This window comes from Haplochromis burtoni, unplaced genomic scaffold, assembly GCF_018398535.1.
Source record: "Haplochromis burtoni strain Fernald_Lab_line unplaced genomic scaffold, NCSU_Asbu1 Contig_100, whole genome shotgun sequence".
NCBI lineage: Eukaryota > Metazoa > Chordata > Actinopteri > Cichliformes > Cichlidae > Haplochromis > Haplochromis burtoni.
The window spans coordinates 452,383-474,964 of NW_024582461.1; the positions used below are offsets into that span (position 1 = coordinate 452,383).

General features: G+C 38.3%; 1 protein-coding gene across 5 annotated transcripts in view; it reads left to right on the forward strand.

Moving 5' to 3' along the window:
- Positions 1-18,075, forward strand: part of cfap20dc (CFAP20 domain containing) — a 36,358-nt gene extending 18,283 nt beyond the window's left edge. For 4 of the 5 annotated variants that reach the window (XM_014335221.2, XM_014335222.2, XM_014335223.2 and 1 more), the window contains exons 12-19: positions 588-929; positions 2,524-2,760; positions 7,798-7,859; positions 11,715-11,809; positions 12,690-14,268; positions 16,101-16,207; positions 16,309-16,420; positions 16,550-18,075. In XM_014335221.2, coding sequence (XP_014190707.1) covers positions 588-929; positions 2,524-2,760; positions 7,798-7,859; positions 11,715-11,809; positions 12,690-12,808 — 855 coding nt within the window. In that variant the 3' untranslated portion in view covers positions 12,809-14,268; positions 16,101-16,207; positions 16,309-16,420; positions 16,550-18,075. Of the gene's footprint in view, positions 1-587; positions 930-2,523; positions 2,761-7,797; positions 7,860-11,714; positions 11,810-12,689; positions 14,269-16,100; positions 16,208-16,308; positions 16,421-16,549 lie in introns of those variants that run through there. The other variant, XM_014335224.2, reaches the window with a different exon arrangement.
- Positions 18,076-22,582: the final 4,507 nt, after the last annotated feature.

Consider the following 22,582-nt stretch of genomic DNA (forward strand, 5'->3'; position numbering starts at 1 on the left):
CCTGAAATTCTCCAGAGGCCTGGTAACGAACTAATCATGTGATTCAGGTGTGTTGACCCAAGGTGAGATCTAAAACCTGCAGGGACACCGGCCCTCGAGGCCTGGAATTGCCCACCCCTGACCTAGGACCTTCTTATGGTGAGGCAACAGTGCTAACCACTGCAGCACCAAGGTTTGTTTTTTTTTCTTCATTTTTGCTGGTATGAATCCAGATTGTAATCTCAATGTGGAAACGAACTGCAAAGGATCAGGTCTCTTTCAAGAATACAGACTTAAATGTGTGATATGCAGATCTCTTTGTGTTGAGTATTCCTTTTAATGCTGAGACGACCAGTGTAGTTCTTGCATATGCAGTATCTTATATAATCTCTTTGGTACAGTAGGATGTGGGTTTGAAACTACAATACCGAGTTGCAGCGCTAAATCTGAAGGTGTGAGAGATTAGCAGATAAGAAGAAAATGCTATTATAAATGTGAGGTTAATTTAAAGCTCAAACACCAAAAGAGCGCACGACAGAAACATTAATCAACTAATGGATAGAATTGAATAATTTTATTTCCCAATGGTGTCCTTGTATTTCTTTCAGGATAACAACTTCACCATGTTCCAACATCAACAAACAAGTGGGTCCAATCTTACATCTCCCAGAACGCTTGATCCAACTTTGAGCACACAACTTGAAGGTCACCCTGGATCTCATAATGTGAACCTAACACCTCCACTTAACACCGGTATGCAGCCTCATTCCAGTGGGAAAGCTGAACCTGGGCTGTTTCCCATACGGTGCTTCTCACCTAATGGACTGGAACAGAAGCGTGGTCCAAGAGTTTCAGAGAAAGTAAACCGGGTTCTTGATGTGAGCAGCAGCATATCAGTTTGTAGAAGACTCCTGCAAGAAGTCAAATTGGATGATTCAAAACAGCACAAGGTAGGGGTTACAATTTTAACAACCATCAGCTCTCACCCGGTATCATGGCTCAGTATTTTTGTGATAGTTACTCATAGCTGAATAGTGCTCAAATTTATTGCTGAAAAAAAAAAGAGATTCAGATCACCTCTTATTGTGTCAACACCCAGGATGGCATGCTCATTAAGATGTCACACTGACCAGTGAAGACACACTTTACAACCCATGAAAAATCGTGTTCATTTGCATTGAAAAGAAAAAGTTAATATTTGTTTTATTCATATTTTTTATATTTACTTTAAGATCTTTAATTTTATTGTTTCAATTCAATTATTTGCTGAAAATGAGTGGGGTAAGGGGATGCCCATAGCTCAAAATTAGAGAATTAAAATTGCAGCATTACAGAGCTTTTAGACTCATTCAAGCACATTTTTTGGTTTCATGCACTGCAAATTTGCAGTCTTATTGTCTGAGCCTGAGTCTGAGTCACTCACAACAAGCCCCGTAGGCAACTGTTTCCACTAAAAAAGCTTTGATGAGTCCACTACACAATATTTGTCTAGGACCAAACATCAAAAACACAAAGTTATCAAGTGGCAAAAAAGAAAAAAAGTTGAGACTGAGCAGGCTAGCTCAAACAACCAGACATGTTTGTCTGAAGTTGTTGGAGTCCACAGCAGAATAGAAATGAGGGCTAATGTTTATATGTTTTACCCCCTTGAAAATTGATTAATGCAGCATGGTTTAATGAAAATTATTTTGATTAAATTCCATCTTTGGTAGATGGGTTAACTCAATTCTTTTAGTATGCAGTCATAAAGGTGCTGAGCTCTAACTGTGATGTGCAAGTGGGGGTTTGGAGTCCTTGTGGCAAATGTGCAGCTTATTAAAAACTTTGATGTTCGTACACCCAGCTGTCTCTCTTTACTCATAGTAATGTGTGATCACTGCTGATTTGGACAGCTAAAAAGAGCTGGGGAAAAGGTTTGCCGGATCAGTCTATGGTCTGTTACAAATTGAGGTAGGCCCCAGCACCAGTTGAAACGATCCAGGATCAGAGGATAGTCAACTGAAGCGATCACAAGGCCTGAAGGGAGATCTGTCACTTGATGGTTGCTTTCTGCATTTACACAACTTGCTGCTGAGTGATATCCCAGTTTCCTTCATCAGTGTAGCTCCTGACTGCTGATTTGTGCCAACTACAGCAGGCAACATGCAGTGAAGGCTTTGACTGAAAGATTGTCTGATGAATATGACAAGGAGTTTGTTTCCCTCCCTGCAGCCTTGGTTTATTGACTGCTATTGATTCGTCACCAGGGTATCACAAGACTTCCTTACACTTTGTCAGAAAAATCCTGTTACCATAGTAGTCTGCTAAATCAATAGATCCACAGTTAAAAGACATTTCCTCAGTGGGTCAAAACAATGGCGTATGTCCAGAATTGCCTTGAGCTCTATCTGGGACTAAAGCTTATTGTTAAGACTTTCAGTACTTTATTTGTCTGCACAAAACATTATATCAGTGTGTATATCTGACTGTGACTAAGTGCAAGGTATTGTATTGTGGATTGCTCCCAAAAAGGTAATCTCAGTTTTATTGGTGATAAATTTGAAGGAAGAAGAAGAAGATGAGACACTAAAGCCTGTTGATTCCAGTCATTGCGACTCGGACCTGCTCGGCAGTCCGCAGACACAAGATGATGAGGAGCTTCGAATGCTGGCTAGCCTAAAAAGAGAGCAAGAGGAAGATGAATGTAAAGCCTCGGGCCTCAGTGCATCTCAGATCCACCGGTGTAATGTCAGCATCAGCATGAGCAGTGACGATACTTCTACATGGACCCACATCTCTCTGGTCTGTATTGTCCAGCTTTGCTACTCTTCATATTTTATTGACTCTTCACTAACAAGCAGCACATGTGCAGCTCATCTACCACTTACAATCATTAGCACGTTGTTCCTCTTTTTGTCCTCCTGTCTCGAATATTTTGTTTGACCCGGGTTGATCCTCATTCTTGCTCATTTCCATTTCAAACCCCAACTTACACCACCATGAAGTGCTAATGCACCTCTTCCACCAGTATGTTTTTGCATTATAAAAGGTTATTGAGATAGAAATACATTAATTGGCCTCTTCCAGTTTTTAAATATACACTGGCGCAATATCCACAGGTCCCTCAGTGACTAAAAATTATTTAGGTCATTTGAAAATTTCCCCAGAGATCTTTTTAGAATTTAAAGATGGTGCAGTTTTCTCTCGGCTATTGAAGGTCATTTAGATCTATGGTCCATTAACAAAAGTGTGTTTCACTTATGGAGAGATAACACTATCATGCCTGGCTCTGCTGAGTCCACTGTAGGATCCCCAGTGAATAAAATCATTACAAATTCTTGAGTTATACGCCTGTTACCATTTCTGTATATTCAGGTATCCATTAATGTCCTAAGATTTAAGGACACAATGAATAGTGCTATTACCTCAGGGATTACCACCTCATTGTTTCTATTGAGGACACAATTATGTGGCCACCAATAAAGACATGTATCTTTAGACCCCACTTTAGGATTTACATTTTACTCTATCATGCCCTGAAGTTATGTTTTTTTTTCTTTCTATCTTTCTTTTTTTTCAATTAGCTGTTGTGTTTATAATTGTAATGTATGGCAACAGCACCACCAACAGTATTGTAAGAAAACACTTTGCTGATAACGTGAAAGTGAGGAAGATAAAGAAAGATACCACACATTAAACAGACCACAAATGAAGAGAAATAGAGATATAACATTTTAGTGAATCTAACACCTAAAACTTCCATCAAAAGGATAGATTTCTCTAAAAAAAGACACTAAGTGATTTCAAGACCTAAATAGTCATTGTCTGGGGCTGGGACTCCTCCATTGGCAATGATAATCCATCTCTGGACCCTGGATGTTGTGATTCAAGTGGTTTCTGCTGCTGTGATTTATGGCAGTGCAGACTAAACTTAACCTCCAGACAAACGTGTGCTAAGCTTCCATTACAATGTTGAAAACAAAACACTACAAAAAAAATATATTATATAAAAAAGTGTTATTATTTAATTCTTCAATAAAGAGTCTTACATGTAAAGAAATAAAGAAAAGGGTGCAAGAATAATGGCAGATAAATAACTGTAGTTTCATATATTTTTGGTAGCTCATTCCTATTTGTAGGCAGCACAGTATTTAAATCCAAGTACAGCTGTTAGAATGTCCTATGACCTGATATTCTAAGTACTGTATTTAAATTTAAGCTCTGAACAAGGCAATCTTTGTAGAAGAGCCTTGTAAATAAACGGCATACAGTCTTGCTCTCTCCCTGTTTGTTAAGGATGAGTATCCCACAAAGAATGACCTGTGATAGATCACAACACACTGTGGTTAAGCAAACATGCATATGAGCCACTGTAAAATAATCTCATAAAAAATAGTTTTTTCTGTATAAAAAAAGTAAAATAAATTTCTCTTTCATTTTCTAAGTTGTCTGGGATCCAGTAAGCATCCTACGTATTTAGAAACACTAACAGATTCAGTTTTATGACCATGGGGGGAGTAAGCTGGTTACTTTGTGGTGACCTCGTGAATAGCATGCACTTAGTTTTATCACTTTAAACTAAGCTTACTTTTGATGAGAGATTTTGGAAATGCATCAAAAGAGGCTGTAGATTTGCAAAGGTTACATCAAGGGAAGAGCCAGTGGCATATAAAATTGTATAATCTCCATAAAAAAATGTACATTATAGATTAAATGTGACGAATTAGATTTCTGACACAGTGGTATGTTGTCCTAAATGTGAAACATATTCTTTGAGGACACATGGTTACAGCAGTGTCATTTTAGAATAAAAATGATACATTTGTAAATCTGATAATTGCTGTACAAGTGGGAGACTGACTGAGATAAAAAAAAAAATGTAAGCAGTGTTTTTAGTAATTTAACCTGAAGAGTGATTTTTTTTTTTTATTTGATAAAGAAAATTGACTAATTTGAAATTCTGGCATCAAAATTGTCTTCCTGTAGAATGTTTCAACATAAAGTTACCCTGTCAAACACATCTCACGATGGAATTAAAGATTTAAAAACATTTAGCCACATCACTTTAATTAATGGGAGGTTGGTAATTAAAAAGTTAAAGTGATTTAATGATTATGTGACTGTGAAATCTACAATAAATCGAAGTGCCAAATGTTTTCTTTTTAATGATTTTACTAAATCAAACGATCAATCTGCAGTTATATGTTGGATTATTATCCAGACCCCGCCACAGTCCTGCAGCCACCCCTCACTCAGCGTCTCAGAGTGCCACTCACTCACAAGTTCTCCTGCTGCACTGAGGGAGACTCAGCGGTGCATCACGCTGTCAAAGTGTGTGCTTTGTTAAGCAGGAGAGGAAGCCGCTGGGATTAATTTGTAAATTTGACTGCTCTGCTTTGGCAAACAGATAATAATGCTTTGTTAATGACACATAAACACTGTTGATCTCTCTCATCTCTGACCAGCTACTTCCACCTCGTAGTTGATGGGTTTGGTTTCTTAGCATTGTTACATACAAAAACCCTGACTATCTGAATGTTGGAACAACACTGGTAAAAACCTTCATCGTGAGAAAAACTGCTTGTTTTTCTCATGATGTGTCTTCTACCAAATAAAAAATACATTATGGACACAAGTCTAGGCCTAAATATTTGATTTTCTTAGGACGGGGTCTTTAAATTTAATGGAGTTTATTATTATTATATGTGTTATTACAAAAATTATATTGGAATGAAGAGTGAGAGGTCTGAGATTTAGTTTTGTAATACAACCCAGTCTGTAATTTTTCATGGGCAGATGTAAAGTGGAAATAAATAATAGAAAATAGCCACTTGAGGGGAATTCAGCCACCATTCATTTGTCTCAAAGAAAATGCCTGGTTAAAAAAAGCAGAAAGCTATGGAAATAAATTATCTATCATTGGTTGACTCGACCTCTCTGCCAAATAGGTTTGTGCAACATAAGTTTCCAAACAAACACTTTACATGCACTGCTCTGTTTTAATATTTTCCTAATAGATAGTTGCAGAAACAGAAATCAGAACCTAAGACTATGTCGATCAGATACATGTGAAGCTCTTTAGATTTCTGATTGTTTGATCCGGCATACAGGGGAATAAAGGATGTATAATGGTTGATATATAAAGGGAAGAGTCAATAAAGTCCAAGGTGTTTCCACCAGGGAGACAATACAAACATTATAGATGTCAGCTCCAAGAGCAAATGAGAAGTGTGTGGGCTTCGCAGACACACAGCAGATAGTGTGCCAGGCAAGTCATCACATTGACTCCCAAGCTACTGACAGCCAGCGCTGCTATATTGAACATCCTCACCACATTTTGCTGTTTGGTCACGAGGTGATGTTTGTTCAAAATAAGTGATGCACTTCTGTTGGCAGCAGATGTACTTAGTGCTCTCTTTGAAACTGGAGTTCATGCAGGTGCGATCGACCATGTGAGGTACTGGGTTTAATGTTACAGTTGGAATATAGAAATGGTTGCTATTTCCTAGATCCCCAGAGTTTCTCCATCCCTTGACAGGCAAGTAACTCATCATCATCATCATCCTCGGTCCATATTACCAGCAGAATTCCACAGGCTGCAATTTTAGGTCCTGTCTTATTCTAAGAAGGTGATTAGATAAAGAAGGTACGGAAGCATACAGATAGCTAAAATAAACTCAAGAACTGTAAGGACTGCAGCTTCAACATGAGTGCTTCTTCATCAAAGTCATGTAATGTAATAGCCTTTAACAGCCACTACGCTTAAAAATCCTCCTGAGGCTATAATATGGTCTTTAACTTTGACAAGATGGAGAGGGTAATGTGCTTGTGTTTCATGCAGCTGAAAATGAGTATATATTAAAAAGGAAATCATTGCTGTCTTCTACCTGTAATTCTACCTATGCTTTAGGTCCTTCATACTTACAGAGTATAGGGACATCTAAAGTTTTGAACACATTATTAGATTCCACGGATTACTTGATCACGGTTTGTTCACCCTTTATTGCTCACCCATCCCTCCTGTTCCTTGCTGCTCAGATTTGTCATACTTGATTTTTATGCCAAGGCACAAAACATAGAATTAGGTTTTTGCAGTACAAGGATTTTCATCAACTGTTAATTTGTAAAGAAGAAAAAGAAGAAGAAGAAGAGTAAAGGCTAATTTGTTAACAAAGAAAAATGTTCACTTAGCTTAATTTTCTCAGGTGATGTTCTTTATGTGTAATTTCAGGGAGCCTTGAACGGGCAACTTTGTGGATGTCCTGAACAGCTGTGTCTCCACAAAATGTTGCTCCTCATGCTTTATTTATATCTGAGTGACACCTCACAGCACGATATGGCACAGTTTAATTCTCTGGCAAGACTGCATTAAATGCATTAATTCATGAATCTGCACAGGAAAAATTATAAATTTATCTCTTGATCCTGAAGGACTCAACCTGTATTGCAAAAGTAGTGAAATATCAAAGCACATTGCAGCAGTTGCCTTTGACGCAACGACACGATGTGCACAACAGTAGCAACAGGCCCAGTGACACTTATCAGTTACAGGTAAGTGTTGTGGCACAATTTTCATAGAGAGACAGGGCGACTGGGCTTAAAAAGGAGTCAAATGGCGGCGACCTTCATTACTGCCTTACTGAATGAAACAGGTCACTCTGAACCAAAAAATATTTTCGATTTTGATGTGCTGCACAAGTAAATCTTTTTCCTTTTTGCGCCTTAATCGAGTACTTGGTGGTCTTTTCAACTGAACCTAATGAGAATTCTTGGGAAAAATGATTTGCATTGGAGCATCTGGTGACATTTTAACACAGCTTTCCTCTACTTCTGCTCTAGCCAACTAATCAGGGACACCACTATCAGACGGAAATGAACCCCTTCCTGCAATCAAACCCCAGGTAAGAAGTGTGTGTTATTACACACACTATTTTTTTTACACATTATTTTTTAGCATTCCAGTGTATTATACATGGAAGTCTGACTATTAACCCTCTCAGGCTCAAATTAAACTTTTTGTTGCTAATGCACAACCAAGTTCTGCAGTGGTACTTCTGAGTAAAAAAAACTCATAAAATATGTATGTGGGGTAATCAGGTTGTTAGTTTTTAACTGTTGCAAATCGGCAACGCCTGCCTTGAGAGGGTTAAGAGACCCTTTATTTAAAATGAATGGACACATATTTTAAATTGTTGATAACTTCGGCAAGTAGAATATAATTTTTAAAGTCCTGCTGGTGTGTACCTTCAAGCCTCTATTTATAATTGGCTCCATCATCTAGATTGGATGGTTATGAGTCAGTGCAATATTTGTTGCTAAATGTCAGCTGTCAGGTAGATTTTCTGAATGAGGCTAACCTTACTCACATGAGTGCAAATAACCTGGAGGTGTGGTAGGTACAGTTCTTTTATTCTCGTAACACAAAATTGATAAGGGTAATAGTAATAGAGAAGCTAATAGAGGAGAATAGTACTGTTCCATCCCCACCCTCCAAATAGAGGCTTCAAGGTATTATTTCATATACAAGATATACATCTGTGGGGCTTTCAGAGTTTGATCGTGTTCATTTCCTTCTGATAGTGGTGCCTCTGATTAGCTGCCCAGAGCAAAGGTAAAAGAAAGCAGTCCGAAGATGTGTCATTGTGCTTGTCAGACTTGTCAGAAGTTGGTAAAGCATTTGTTTGTTTGCTATACAGTAGACAGATTCACCTGAATTCAAAATGCACGTGTTAGATTTTCTGCACAGCAGGGGCTTCAGTTCAGTAATTCATAATGCAAAACAGCCATAAGACACGTTCCACCTTGCTTTGCCTACCTACAGCTTAAAACCAAATAAAATTCTCTTCAAAAAGAAAGAATATTGATGGATGGCTTTGTATTGCTGAGGGCGAAAGAAAAAAAGTGTTATATCCAGTATCAACTTAAGGCTTATGAAGTGTGAAACAGAATAACAGAAAAGATATTTTAGAAGTTGGAGAAACGCATCCCTCCCCCAAAAAAGTAAATAACCACCAGAGGTTTATCAAGTAAAGCTAAAGAAATTTTGCAAGCTTTCAAAGACTTCTGAAAACGTCCTTTGACATGTGTTGAGAATTACAGATTGTCATTATGTAGCAGTGAAAGGAGAATGACTAGATCCCCCCCTCCCCACCCCCCTTGTACTCGTAAGTTAAATAGGATTTGTCATTGTCAAGGCAAGATGAAGTAAAATGTTTTCTATAACCATCATTTTTGTGTGTGTAAGTGTGTGTGTTTTCTTCTAATGTTCCTTGAAGGGGAAAATAGCTCAGAATTAAGGCTTGAGTCAAACACCTCTTGGAACAGATTCAGTGTGTTGATTTAGAGCACAAGGTGAAAGAGTCTCAGAAATACAGCTCAAATACTTTCAATTTAACAGATTAACACTAGGAAGATATTACTGCCCACTTCACAACACTGAATACCATTATTTCAAACTCGCTTTCAGGTGTTTTTATGCATCTAAAAAACACAAAAAAACAAACTGCGGCAGGGTACGAATAGAACCAGTTCACCTTGGAAGGTTCTGGAGAAATCCTGTAGCCCCACAGCTGGCAGTTATAGAGCCGCGTCCCTGCACACCTCCATCTCTTTGTGAATATAGACAACCATGTGGTCTGTTACACAACCATGTTGTAGGTTACAAAAGAAGACAAAAGAATTGCATCACGGTTTCACTACTGAAATTACGCAACTCCCATCTCTCAAACACATTTGATTTGTTGATGAAAACCAAGGTAGCATGGTGTGGACATGTGTAGACTTCCTTGAGCTGAAATATTTGTATTTGCATTACTGTATCATGCAGATTTAAAGATTTCAAATTTATCCATCCAGCCGACTGGCAAATATCTAGTTAAGCGATGCTGTTTGATTGAATAACCACTGAAATTAATATTACTGTTCACAAACACACTGACGGAGCTCTGCAGCTTCCACAGCTGTAGTCCTGAAATGAGACTTCGAAGTAAGCCTCGATTTACATACTGAATAGCAGCTGCACAGGATTTGTCGTTGTTTTCTTTCATTTCTTTTAGGCATTGCATTCTGAGACACCCTTACAGAGAATTCTATCATGGTGTTTTTTGAGCATCCTGGCACCACTGCAAGGCTTTCTTGCTGTTGAGAGCAACAGCTTCCCTGACAGCTAAAATGCCCCGATTGCTGTGCTTAATGTTGCCAGGGCTTTTCTGGCATTTTAACATGCTTCTTTGCACGTAATAATTGTGTCTGCCTTTGGCTAGAATGCTAAAGTTGAAACAGCAAATAAGGCTGTCAGTGAGACTTTGACTAGAAATACAGTTGTACATTACATACTATTGTGAACTTTTGTTACCACCGTGTGAGACAAACAGAGTTTCTTGATACTGTTTCTTTTCGAGATATTTAGAAAGCTCATTTTCAGTACACTCAACCACTGTGCAAAAGCAGTGTGCTTTCTCTAATTGAATAAAACCAATTTATTCCCTTTATCTCTGGTCTATATTTGGATTATAATGACTTGAAAATCTAAGAGTTTAATCACTCTTGCCAAGTCCCACTTAACAATTTGAAGTTCAATTTACAGTTCAGTAGCAGAGGCTTTTGTCCTTGAAAATTGCTTCCATTAACTTTTGTACAATGTTCCTGCCTATCACGCAGTCAAATGGGTGTTGAAAAGAAGAGGCGGATGCTTTTGTTAGAAAGAAAAATCAGAGCCTCAACAGAGATAATGCACTTTATCACTTAAAGACATAAAGAATATGAAATGAATGTACGCTTAAATGTATGGGAAGATCAGATAAAAAAGGAAACCTTCTTTCTGTAGGTTTAATGTATCATATAATTTACTCTTGATCATAGGAGGGGTTTTTATTAGCTATTATCAGAAGACCACATCACTAAAGAGGACTGCTCATAAGTAATTTCTGTATTTTAATATTTCCCAGTAAAGATTTCCCATTAAAAACATGGACACAAGAGTAGAGCCAGTGAAAATAAAAAGTAGTAGTATTAAGTACACCATGGTGTAAAGGATCACACTGTAGAGATAGCATGAATGGTTTTCTAGTTTAGGTAAAATACTTTGTTTTGAGAAAGAGTGACATTATCAATCGCTGCACTTGATGATGGTGAGGCGGGCTTAGCAGAGAATATTGTGCATAAGACGATTATACTGTAATTCCTCATTAAATATGCTATGATGTGTTCTCATGAGAGGTTTTGTCCAAAGGCAGAAGATGTTAATGCATAATTGCACAACTGATGTATAGCCAAAAATGATTATGGATGCTGTTTAACAAATGAATGTTGCATTGCCTCCAAGTAAAAGAATTCATCTTGTGATATTTTCTCCTCTGGCTGTAATCTGTTACGCCATACTAAAACAGAGCAGTGTTTTCATTTAGTGGAAAATGACTGATGTATAGTTGTAGCCTGAGTACATCGCAGACAGGGAGGATAAACTCATTTAGAGAGAAATGAAGTCATGCTCTCTCTGAAGCAGGCAAGGTTAAGACCCCTACTCCGTGCCCGAATGTGGACACTTGGAAGTCACAGCTTGAGTCAAAATCTAATAAGTGATCCTTCAAGTAAAACTGTGGAGCTGCAGGAGAAGTGGCTCAAGGACAGTGGGAGCTTAGATGGGCTTCTCAGAACCCACGATGATGGGACTTCATTGTTAAAATGTCATAGAGTAGGTTGGTAAGTGTAATGGTATGTGTTGTCATGTCTGTCTGCTTTTATGGTCTTTTCCCTAGGGAATGGATGGATGTGCTCAGCCCTCCTATTATGCCTCCCAGCCAGCAGAGAAGGTCAGGCAACACATGGAACAATGGGGGAAGTCTAGTCAGAGGTACAGAAACCTTCATATTAGTCCCTTTGCCTGCAGACTGCCTTTTTGTATGTGAAAGTCAGGAAGACAGAAAACAATCCAGTGCTGTAGCATTAACACTAATGGCATAAATGGATACAGCTAATGGAAACATTCACTGATGTCAGAGCTTGCAGAAATGTTAGGGTACAGAAATCCACCAAAGACTACACACAACATGGTGGGAAAGCAGGTGAAACTGTATCTAATTAAGAATAAAAAAAAAAAATAAGAGTGAAGGTCTGTGTCCTCCACATTATGCCAAAGGTCACAAGAGACAGGCTCATTACAGGTCTGTACCCCCTAGACACATGGACAAGGTTAATTGATGAAACCTTTCCAGTTTACAACATCATTTTTAAAGCTCTTACACAATGTGTCTTATAATTAGTTTTCATTATTGTTGCCCGAGTTCTGATAAGATAAAATGTTCGTCCCGGAGCATTCCATAACCTTTTTAGTGTTTAACTGCCCGTCAATTTAACAGCTAAATTCTCATGCTTTAAAGTCGTGGGGATTACAGGGAATCTCTTTACAGCTTCATAATGTGGTACTGGGCCTGGGTGTCTTGGGTCTTGATTGATGAAGAAAAAAAATGGCAGCGGCAGAAAACTTAAATCCACCTGAGTCTGAAGGTCACCCCACCATCCAGACTTCTCATTTTATTCCAGTAACAGCTGACAGAGTAGGCTCTTATTCATATCTGCTATGGCTATTCCGGTGTGCATTAAAAACATGATGTCTTACACTTATACATTTTATTTGTGCAAATTCCATTATGGATCGCTGTTGTACTGTTAGTTATGTACTTTTTGAACAGCTATACCCAGTGCCGCTTAATGGTTCTCTGGCTTTATTGCAGGAGGAGATGAGTCAGTGAATGAAGAGGAGAACGAGGATGAGTATTTGAATCTGCTCTATGATCCTTGCCTGAACTGCTATTTTGATCCAAAGACAGGAAAGTACTATGAACTGGCATAACTTGAAGTCAATTAGAGCCAAAAATAATAAATCAAATTGAAAGTGGATGAATGGCTTCAGGATTTATCAGCTGAGCTTATTGATCGGTATTGAATTCCCAATTCAGAAAAAAATCACTTTCTGTCTATCCGTTCGTTTGTGGAAGCTAACAGGAGCTTTGTGTCACCATATGTAGTGTCATGTAAGTCTGTAAGAGCCTGGGAATGTAATACAGATACTTGCTTTTTGAAAGTTCTTGCTTATTCATTCGCACATGTGATGCTAAAAAGAGTCTGTTCATGAAGCTTGGCTGGCAAACTCTTATCGGGCTTCCTGAAAGAACGTACTGAATCTGTGATATTTCAGTTTTACATGTTACAATACAGATAATTTATGGTGTCACAAAATCATAAAACCATGCTGTGCGTATGTGTAATGTGAATTAAATTAAATTTGAAATAGCAGTGGTTTGAATTTCTTGTGTTTATCTGGATTTAATATGAGTAATTTGACAGAATTGGGACAAGGATAAAGGAAGATGATTGTTTTTTAATATACTCAATGCATGTAAAAATCTTCAAAATTAGGATCTCATGGCCTGCAACTGTAACTGGGAGTACAACAGGCGGGTTGCTCATGAGGCTGGCAAGTCTTTTCGTCAGTCTCGCCAAATCACTCATCACACCTGATGAGCGCCTGATACCAGCTTGAATCATTATTTTCAGCCTGATATAAACTGTTGCCTAACCATGAAGAAAAAAAATGGCATAAAAGAAAAGAAAATCATATCCTGGGAAATGCTTTATTATTTGTAGAAATTCAGGAAACAATAGCAGAGTGACAAATGTTCAATTTCACAATGTATTGTTTCCAATTAACAGTTACAAGCTGCCAAAACAAGACCTTGGACAGAGAAAAATCAACATTTCTGAATTTTAATGCGCTTATGACTCACAAAACTGGTCCTAGGAACTGTGTGACAGCCTCGAAAAGGCACTGAATGTTACATAAGGAACTGTCTCGCATTTCAAGCATGATCTCAGTGCTTTATATAGTACAGGACCCAATAAAAAACATGCCAAAGGATCATTAGTTAAAACTGACTTCCTCTCTAAAGCAATCAGACACATACGTCACCATTTGTAAGTACTATCACACTTTAAGAGCGGATCGTTTGCAGCAAAAACGACAGGTCTGAAAATAAGTTTTAAATAGGCCGTCGGAAGGTCACGTGACACATAACTTTATGTCACATGGTGTGCTTTAACAGGGGCGGGGAAACAGGTGAAAAAAGCAGAAGCAGGAAGTAAACAGCTGTAGATCTTACGACTATACTCGGACCCCAAAAAAAAAAAAAAAACGTTTAAATGCTTTTAAATCGCTTCAGTTTGGATCCTTGCAGGCTATAATGTTCACAGTTCGAGGCTGCATAATGAAAATAAGTTAGCCGGGCTTTAAAGGTAACAAGGATGTCTGAACAGGTATGTAAGGCCGCATGAGTAATGAGATCCGATAAACTCGAGGTAAAAGTTAAATTAGTTTACAAACACGGTCCCTAATTTATGGCGATGTAACCATTTATACCCATAGTGCAGTGGACTTACTTTAATTTAGATGGAGATTAAGTTTTCGTATCTCTGGTCTCAGCTTGTTGACTTGTAGTGAAATAGCCTGGAGCACTTCTTGGAAGTCTAAAAGCACAAGCTGATATATGACTGAGACTGATGCATTTTGGAGGAACAGTACTCCATTTCCTAAAGCATATTTATACCCCTCTGAATTCACTCAGTGTTACTGTGCACCTCGTCATCTTTGTGTTGCAGACGTTGCTGTTTTTCAAATTTATCTGGAACCACAGATGGGTTAGGGTTCCTGTTCCAGTGTGTGTGTATTACTGCATATCTACACATGCGTTTTATTATGTAGACATTGCCAATACTGACTTGAACCCCATTTTTGCCTTCACCGCTGCTTTAATTCTTTGTTGCATAGATTCAACAAAGAGCTGGAACCGTTCCTCAGAGATTGTAGTTCTTATTGAAAAGATATCATCACAGAGTTGCTGCACATCTATGATTCATCCTATTCTACCACATCCCAAAGATGCTTGTTGGATTGTGATCTGGTCACTGTCATGAATTTGAGATAATTTGAGCTTTGTGACATGTTGCATTATCCTGCTGGAAGCAGCCATAAGAACATTGGTACACTTTAGTCATAAAGGAAGGGGCATGGTTGGCAACAACTGTGCCGAGAAAGTATCCCCCACATCATTACAACAGCACCGCCACCAGTCTGAACCGTTGATGCAAGGCGGGATGGAGCCGTGCTTTCATGTTGTTTACATCAAATACTGATCTGAATGTTGCTGCAGAAATCAAGACTCATCAGAGCAGGCATTATTTTTCAGATCTCCTATTGTTCATTTTTGGGTAACCTGTGAAAATTGTAGCTTCGGTTTCCTGTTCTTAGCTGACAGGAGTGGTACCTGGCTCTTCTGCATAACGTAACAAGTTGTTATTTGAGTTACTGCTGCCTTTCTAATAGCTCGAAGCAGTCTGGCCATTCTCCTCTGACCTCTGGCATCAACAAGACATTTTGTCCCAGAGAACTGCGACTCACTGGATATGTTCTCTTTTTCAGACCATTTTCTGTAAACTCTAGAGATGGTGTAGGAAAATCCCAGTAGGTGAAGTTTGTGAAATACTCATCTGGCACCAACAACCATGCCACATTCAAAGTCGCTTAAATCATCTTCTCTGTTCTAATGCTTAGTTTGCACTTCAATACCTTTATCATGTCTCCATGTGTAAATGCACTGAGTTGCTGCCAGTAGTAAACAAAAGAGAAAAAATGAGCTTCGTAACCATCAAACCCCACCCATCTCTGTTTGGTTGATTGTGATTGTGATTTTGTTTGGCACCACCAAACAAAATTGTTCGTGTTCATTGTCACATTTTGGTCACGCTCCATCTGAATTATTGCTACAGAGATTAATTTTGTCATACTTTGTTCCAAATCATGTATTGGACAGGCCCGACTTAAAGATATTATAGTGATCTGCAGTACGCTGTGACGAAATGTCATCCGGATTGCATCAGTTTCTCCTCTTGGCCAGAGACTTGCAGCCCTGCTGCTGAGCTTTTGGGATGTACCCCACCACTATGATTTATAATGCACCGCTGTTCAGCTGTCATATCTCCTGCTGTATTTCCTTTTTATCTTTGCCACACTTCATGAACTGAGCTGTTAGGTTTATGGGCTCTTTAACTACCCCACTGTTAGATCTTATTGGATTCATTTGTCTTTTTAGGCCGGGTTAAGGCTTCACCCCGGGATTATTGCATCAGTGATCTTGGTGTCTGCGGTGGCAGTAGCTGCTGCTGTATTGATCATCCGAAAATACTGCTTCCCAGTCAAGTAATGAAAATTTATTAATGAGCCTTAACGTGTTTATTTTAAACAATTAGATTGCAGTAAAAACAACTCACCCTGGTTTTGCCACATAACTTTCTTATCAGTGAGGCAACTTACAGATACTCAGTGCTGAGACAGATGGAGGAGGGGCATTCAGCAGCGGCAGAGGAGGATGGCGACAGGAGGTCGCGCACAGTGGGAGAGGATTCAGACGAGGTCAGTGCATCGTGGCTTCTCTGATTGTAGCTTTCGCTGTCATCTCTCTTCCAGTACAAGCCAGCACCACTGTATCCTTCCTAATCACATCACAAGTCAATTTCAACTTCCTTTTCTCTCCCCTTACAGGATCTTTTGGAATAAATCTCCAACTGGGAAGCTGCTGGACTGACTGCAATGGAGTTTATTCTATAAACTGTGTGGTGTACGAATGAAATGGAGGATTGTTTTCGTAGCGGGGATAAAAAGCGAGCCAAGAATGTGAAAACCAAAAATATACAATTACAGATAAAATAAGTGAGGAAATAGTATTCCATATTTGCAGTTATATCTTAAACTGTAATTCTGAGATTAAATGTGATTTCTATTTGTGCAGCTTCATACTCTTAGATGTGAAATAATGACCTTCATTTGAATCATCACTGACATTTTCTTTTCTTTTTTTCCCTTTTTTACACATAACACATGACATTTGATGTCTTTGGCTACTACCCAACCCTCTGATGGGTGGAGGTTGTTCCCGCAGGCACAGCTCAGGGCTTAAAAAAGGTGTTCTTTTTTTCCAGCATAAAACTCATTTAATCCTTATTTCTCACAATCAATATTCTGCTAAAATATGCTACAATAAAACAACCAACAAAACATTCAGTGTTAGCTGTGGTAGATAAGAGTCGTAATGAATTGTCAACAAAATTGAATGTGTTATTTGGCGATACGGTCAGTGTATTAAAGCAGCAATTCATGCAGCCTTTTTAAATTATTCTTTTATTTTGGAAAGCCTGATAACTACTGAGCTATCTGCACATCTTTCAGCTGCATTTATTTTGTTGTTGTTTTTTGGACGAATGGAGCTCTGAGACCTATGCGTTTGATAAGACTTGTGGGTATGTGATTTGGATGCTAATGCTGCTGATCATATGGAGAGTCAACACTCCACTATTTACTCCATTATTTCCACTATTTAACTTTAAATTTAAATTTATACCTTAAATATAAAATCTAAAGCGGAACATTATTTCCTGTATTATTTACTGGCAGTGCAATAAATGTCAGTGGGACATTGAAAGGGCAGACGCACTCACATTCGCTCAATGTTTGTCTGTCTGCCACAGAACATGTAAATGTGCAATGCTATGAATTAAGCGGTTGTTACAAAGTCGCACATGGAGATGTGATGTTTCGCACACCCCAAATGATGTGCAAAGGTAGTCAAAATAGGACTTCAGCTGTCTGCCAGTTGGGCAGTTTCCCTTTGAAAGGATTTGCTGTTTCATCGTTCCACTTAAAGGCAATTTGCAGTTTAGTCCACTGGGTCTTTAATGTAGCGCTGGGCTGAATGATGTACCCTGATCTCTCTGACAGCCATACTTGTCACAGATAGAAAAAAAGCCACTTACCTGGTTGGGAGCTGCAAGTGAACATTCTGACGTGAACGTCAGTGTCACAGCTCAAACTAACGACTGGTTCATTTTAGGTTATTCGTGTGATCAACAAATCAGACACCGAGACCCGATTCTTGTGTTTTCCAATCATCTTTTGCTGTGTAGTTACTGATGTTGATGTGGATCAGTATTTATAAAACCTACTGTATCTTTTTATTTATTTTGTGGACATCTGGGATCTAAATCTGCTGGTTATTAAACATATTAATCATGTGGACTGGTTAAGTGTGCTCTGTATGTACTTATTTTCCCCCCAGTTTGTTACCTTGATGATTTGTGTCCTTATATAAAGGGAATGTTTTATTAAATGTAGCTCTGGAATAAAAAATCCAGGAGCTATGGAGTCAAATGTTGAAAAATATTGCCGGCGTTCATTTGATTGCTGTCTGCAGAATGTCGATAATCATACAAAAGGAAAGCGATTCCCTCACTGTGTGCTTTGTGTTACCGCTGATCAGTAAACGGCAGTACACAAATACCACCTGCTGGTCACCTTTAGTAATACACCATCGTCACCTGAAATTGGTGTGAACATAATGTGAAATCCTTGATACTAAATAGTTTTGTGCTTTGTTTGTAATTCTTCAGCCTTTCAAGGTTTTAAACAATCTTAAAAGTTCTGATAAGAATTCAGTTGGTGAGTTCAAACAAAGCAGAAACATAACAGCACTCTTCAACATCCCAGGCTCCCTGTGTGATACCTTCTGTCTTATTCAAGGGTGTTAAGGCAAGACGATTTTAATCCAAAAGCCATGCTTTGTACAAGGGAGTCAAAATCCATTTATTGAAGTTTAGTTGATGATTCTGTGGTAAAATCATGTAAAGTTAAGTAGTAAATCTGTTAAACTTCATTTGGCTACAAATATGGAAAAATAATTGGTAATTTTTCAGCTCAACAAGTCTGTTTGGTTGTTTTGCTGAATCTGTAGAAGTGCTTCACACTGTTGTCATAAGAAGAAAACGAAACACAAATTTAGAAGAAAAGAGTACATCCCTTCATACTGTTTTGAGGAATTTATGCCGGGAAGATCTGATGCTGATGCTGTCCTGGAGGAAAACAACACCTTTGCAACATTTTAGATAAATTGGTACAATAGCTTGATGAGGGGGAAACAGCTCGAGCAGAAAAGAGCTCAACAAAATAAAACAAAATTGAGTAGCTAGAAAAAAAAACTAAAGGCAATAAAATAAAATGGCTCGATGAGTGTAAGAGCTCAATAAAATTAAACAAAAAATAAAAACAGATCACTACGTGTAATAGGAAATAAACGGCGAGATAAAAGTGTAGCAAACAGTGCAGTTTGAAATAAAGCCCATAAAATGAGACTATAGTATTATCTCCATGATAGATGTGCCGGTTGTTGTTATTGGACGAGGTTGTAAAGATCTGTATCCGTCCACGTGGCAGCAGAGCGAAATCAGTCTGTTAGAGAAAATGATCATTGTGTTCATCTGTGCGCTCGATTTGCCAGAATATGATACAAGGAGATGCTGTTTTTGTTTACGAGCTCTCCAGGCAGGAAAGGCTCGAGCTCAGCTACTGCTGAACGATCAGCAGGGCAGATGCTTTGTGACAGACAGGCTTGACCTCCTCTTTGGGGATTACCACGTCTTTCACCATCTAAATGTGACTAATGGCTTATTCCTGTGCCAACAACGCGTTTGTCTTAAATGCCTTAAAAAACACCAGCTCTATTGCCCTGTCGTTGTGTTTTTTATTCTAGATAATTGACTTCTCGTTCTCCGCCGTGGTCAGCTTTCCAGGTTTTGTGAGTTACTTTCCCATTTGATTCTGCTATGTTTCTTTTCAGCAACGCTGTCTTTGCCCTTTCCCATAGTTATTTTTTAGTTCTGAGTAAAATCTTTTGATTTTTTTTCTTTTCTAGTTTCTAGCATTTTTTTTTTTTCTGTGTATGAGCTGCTTTATGCAGATCCTTCCACACATCATATGGGTTTTTACCCAAATTTACATACAAATGGAAAACTCTGACAGCTGGTACAATGATTCTTTAAATCCCTTTTTCTCTTACTCATCCCATTTGAAATATGAGGCTTTTGGGCCATCCTCAGTGTCTTTTCTCTCTCTAGGTTTCAGAGGCTTGTTTATACACCTGCAACACACAATCGGCTGTTTGCAAGCCTTGTTGTTGACTACAAATAGTATCTGTTACTTGTGGACACCTTCCTTTGTTTGACATTGTGAAAAGGAGAAACTTAATCATCTAGTTTTCAGTAGCTATATACATGTATCACAGAAAGAAGGGTTTTCCCCACAAGTGATGGGTTATAGGAATTATCAGGATGCGTTTTCACAGATGAGATGACACCAAAGCTCTGCTAGCATGTCTTTCTTTTCTCAGTTCTTCGGGTGAGTTTGAAAGGTCTCAACTCTTCCCCTCAGGACTGAAAAAAAAGCTCTCTGATCTGTTGCAGATATGAAATATCGAGGTAAGCTTTTCCTTCATTTCGCAACAGCTGCTTTTAGTTGTGTGACTGCAGATTTGATCTACTATCTTTTTACTGTTGACAGCTGTTTTGCCCCTTGCTGCTGTAATTATTGTCCTCCTAATCACATGGGGAATATCCATCAATTCATCCGTAGCACAGGAGAGAGAAAGGAATACTCTCGGTGAGATGTTTTGCTTATTAAATCCGGAGCTCCAGCTTTTTAGTGACAGTTTATGCCTGCTGTCTCCACCATACTGTCTCATTTCTTTCAACTTAGGGTTTTATAACGCAGATCAAGTCAAAGCGAATCTCAAACAATGTCTTTTTAGCAACATTGTACAAAGTATTTATTTCTCACATGTCATTGTCTGAGTTTAAATATGGTAAAATCACAGTATTCCTGCTGTAAAATCTTTTCTGTGCCTTTTTAGCTCCACCTACGTCTGTGCCAAAGTGCAGCCTCTCAAGAGTGTGTCCACCCAACCATATTGCTTTACGTATCAGGAGCGGCGCCGCTGATATTGTCGGGCCAACAGTCTGTTTTGATGGCAAAATGTATGTATTAATTTGGTAACACCTGAATTAACAGAGTACTTTAAAAAAAACAAACAAGATTCTGCAGTGAAACTGAACCCTGTCAGTCCTTCAACAGCATAATGAGTCATGCACTGAATAACGTGGGACCAGGGCTAAACATTGCAGTGATAAATGGTGAGTATAATACTCAGACCTCTCATAAACATGCATAAACATTGAAAAAATGAACTGGTAAAATAGTCTTTTAAAGATTCGTAATAACCAATAATAGTAGCTTAATAATAATACCATATTTCTAACTTGGAAATAGCTGGTCTGGAGTCTTAGTGTTTTTATGTGCCGTGCAAAAGTCTTGCACATTCTCTTATTTCTTTATATCTTCCAACGAATCAAACATTCTTTAAATTTTTAAAAGTGCTCTTGAGCAATAGTTTTCCAGGATTTCTGAAGATTTTTCAAAGTTTATCATTTATCAACAGTCTAGACTTTGTACCTGAGCATTTTCAGAAGAATGTTTGTTTGTTAAGCACCGACCTATGATTCATTCAAGCATAAAAAAAGGCATCTAACATAACAGACAACTTAGCGAGGAAACAATTTTAAATGATAACTTTGGGGACTTTGTTACTAGCAGCCTGTTGCAAAAAAAATCAGCCAATAATGAAAAAACACCCACAAAAAAACCTGTATTTTTGCATCAGCAAAGTCATTAGCAAAACACTATTAGTAGAAACTGTGGCATATCTTGGCATGGTGTGCAGCGTGTGCTTTAAGGGTTTTTGGACAAGTGGAGGAGAAAGGAAGAAAGAGATTTTATAAGAGATAAAAATCTGACACAGGACCTGATAGATGCATCTACGCCTTCATCAGAAAGATCTGAATGTGTGGCTGTGGAGATGAATCCAAATTTGAAATATGTGATTCAAATCATTGTCAGTAAGTACAGAGGAGGTCAGGAGAGAGGTACAATAGTGAATGCCAACAGCCATTTTTAAAACACGACGGAGGCTCTGTTTTGATTTGGAGCTGCGTTTCGGTCAATGGCGTTGGGGAGATCATGTCAAGATTTGTGGAATTCTTAACCCAGAAAAAAAGCGATCTACTGCGCAATACTGTCTGAAAAGTGTCCCACAGTGACAATTATCCCAAACACACTGGCGATACATAAAAAGCATACCTGGATAGAAAAACACTATCAGTCATGGACTGGCCATCTGTTTTTTTTTCACAGAACTCAACACATCACTGCATCTATTTCCATTCTTCCTTGCAAAATAGGAAGAATTGCATTGTGACTCTAGATTTTGTGCAGAACTGCATGCATAATATTCTTCTGTCTGTTATTATTATAATTATTTTGATCATATGCAATTTTTTAATCATAGGTGAAACTGGAGTTGTAGAAAAATCTGTCTGTCTTAACATGAAAACAGGAGGTAAGCGCTTTTCTTTCTTTAAATCTTCTAATCAAGTTTTTGATTTAATCTTGTAAGGGAGCTTTGACTTTCTTTTTTTTTTTTTCAATTTTTATACTCTGACAAAAGACCCAAAAGACATCCTTGCACACCTGAAGAAGATAAAACGTGGAATGATCGTTTTGGTGGCCTCCTTTGATGATGTCACACAAAAGTAAGTCCATATCTAAGTTATTCAACATTTAAAACAAATTTAATGTCAGAAAATGTGACCCGCTCTACTACTTTGTGGCAGAATGACAAATGAAATGAGGGAGATA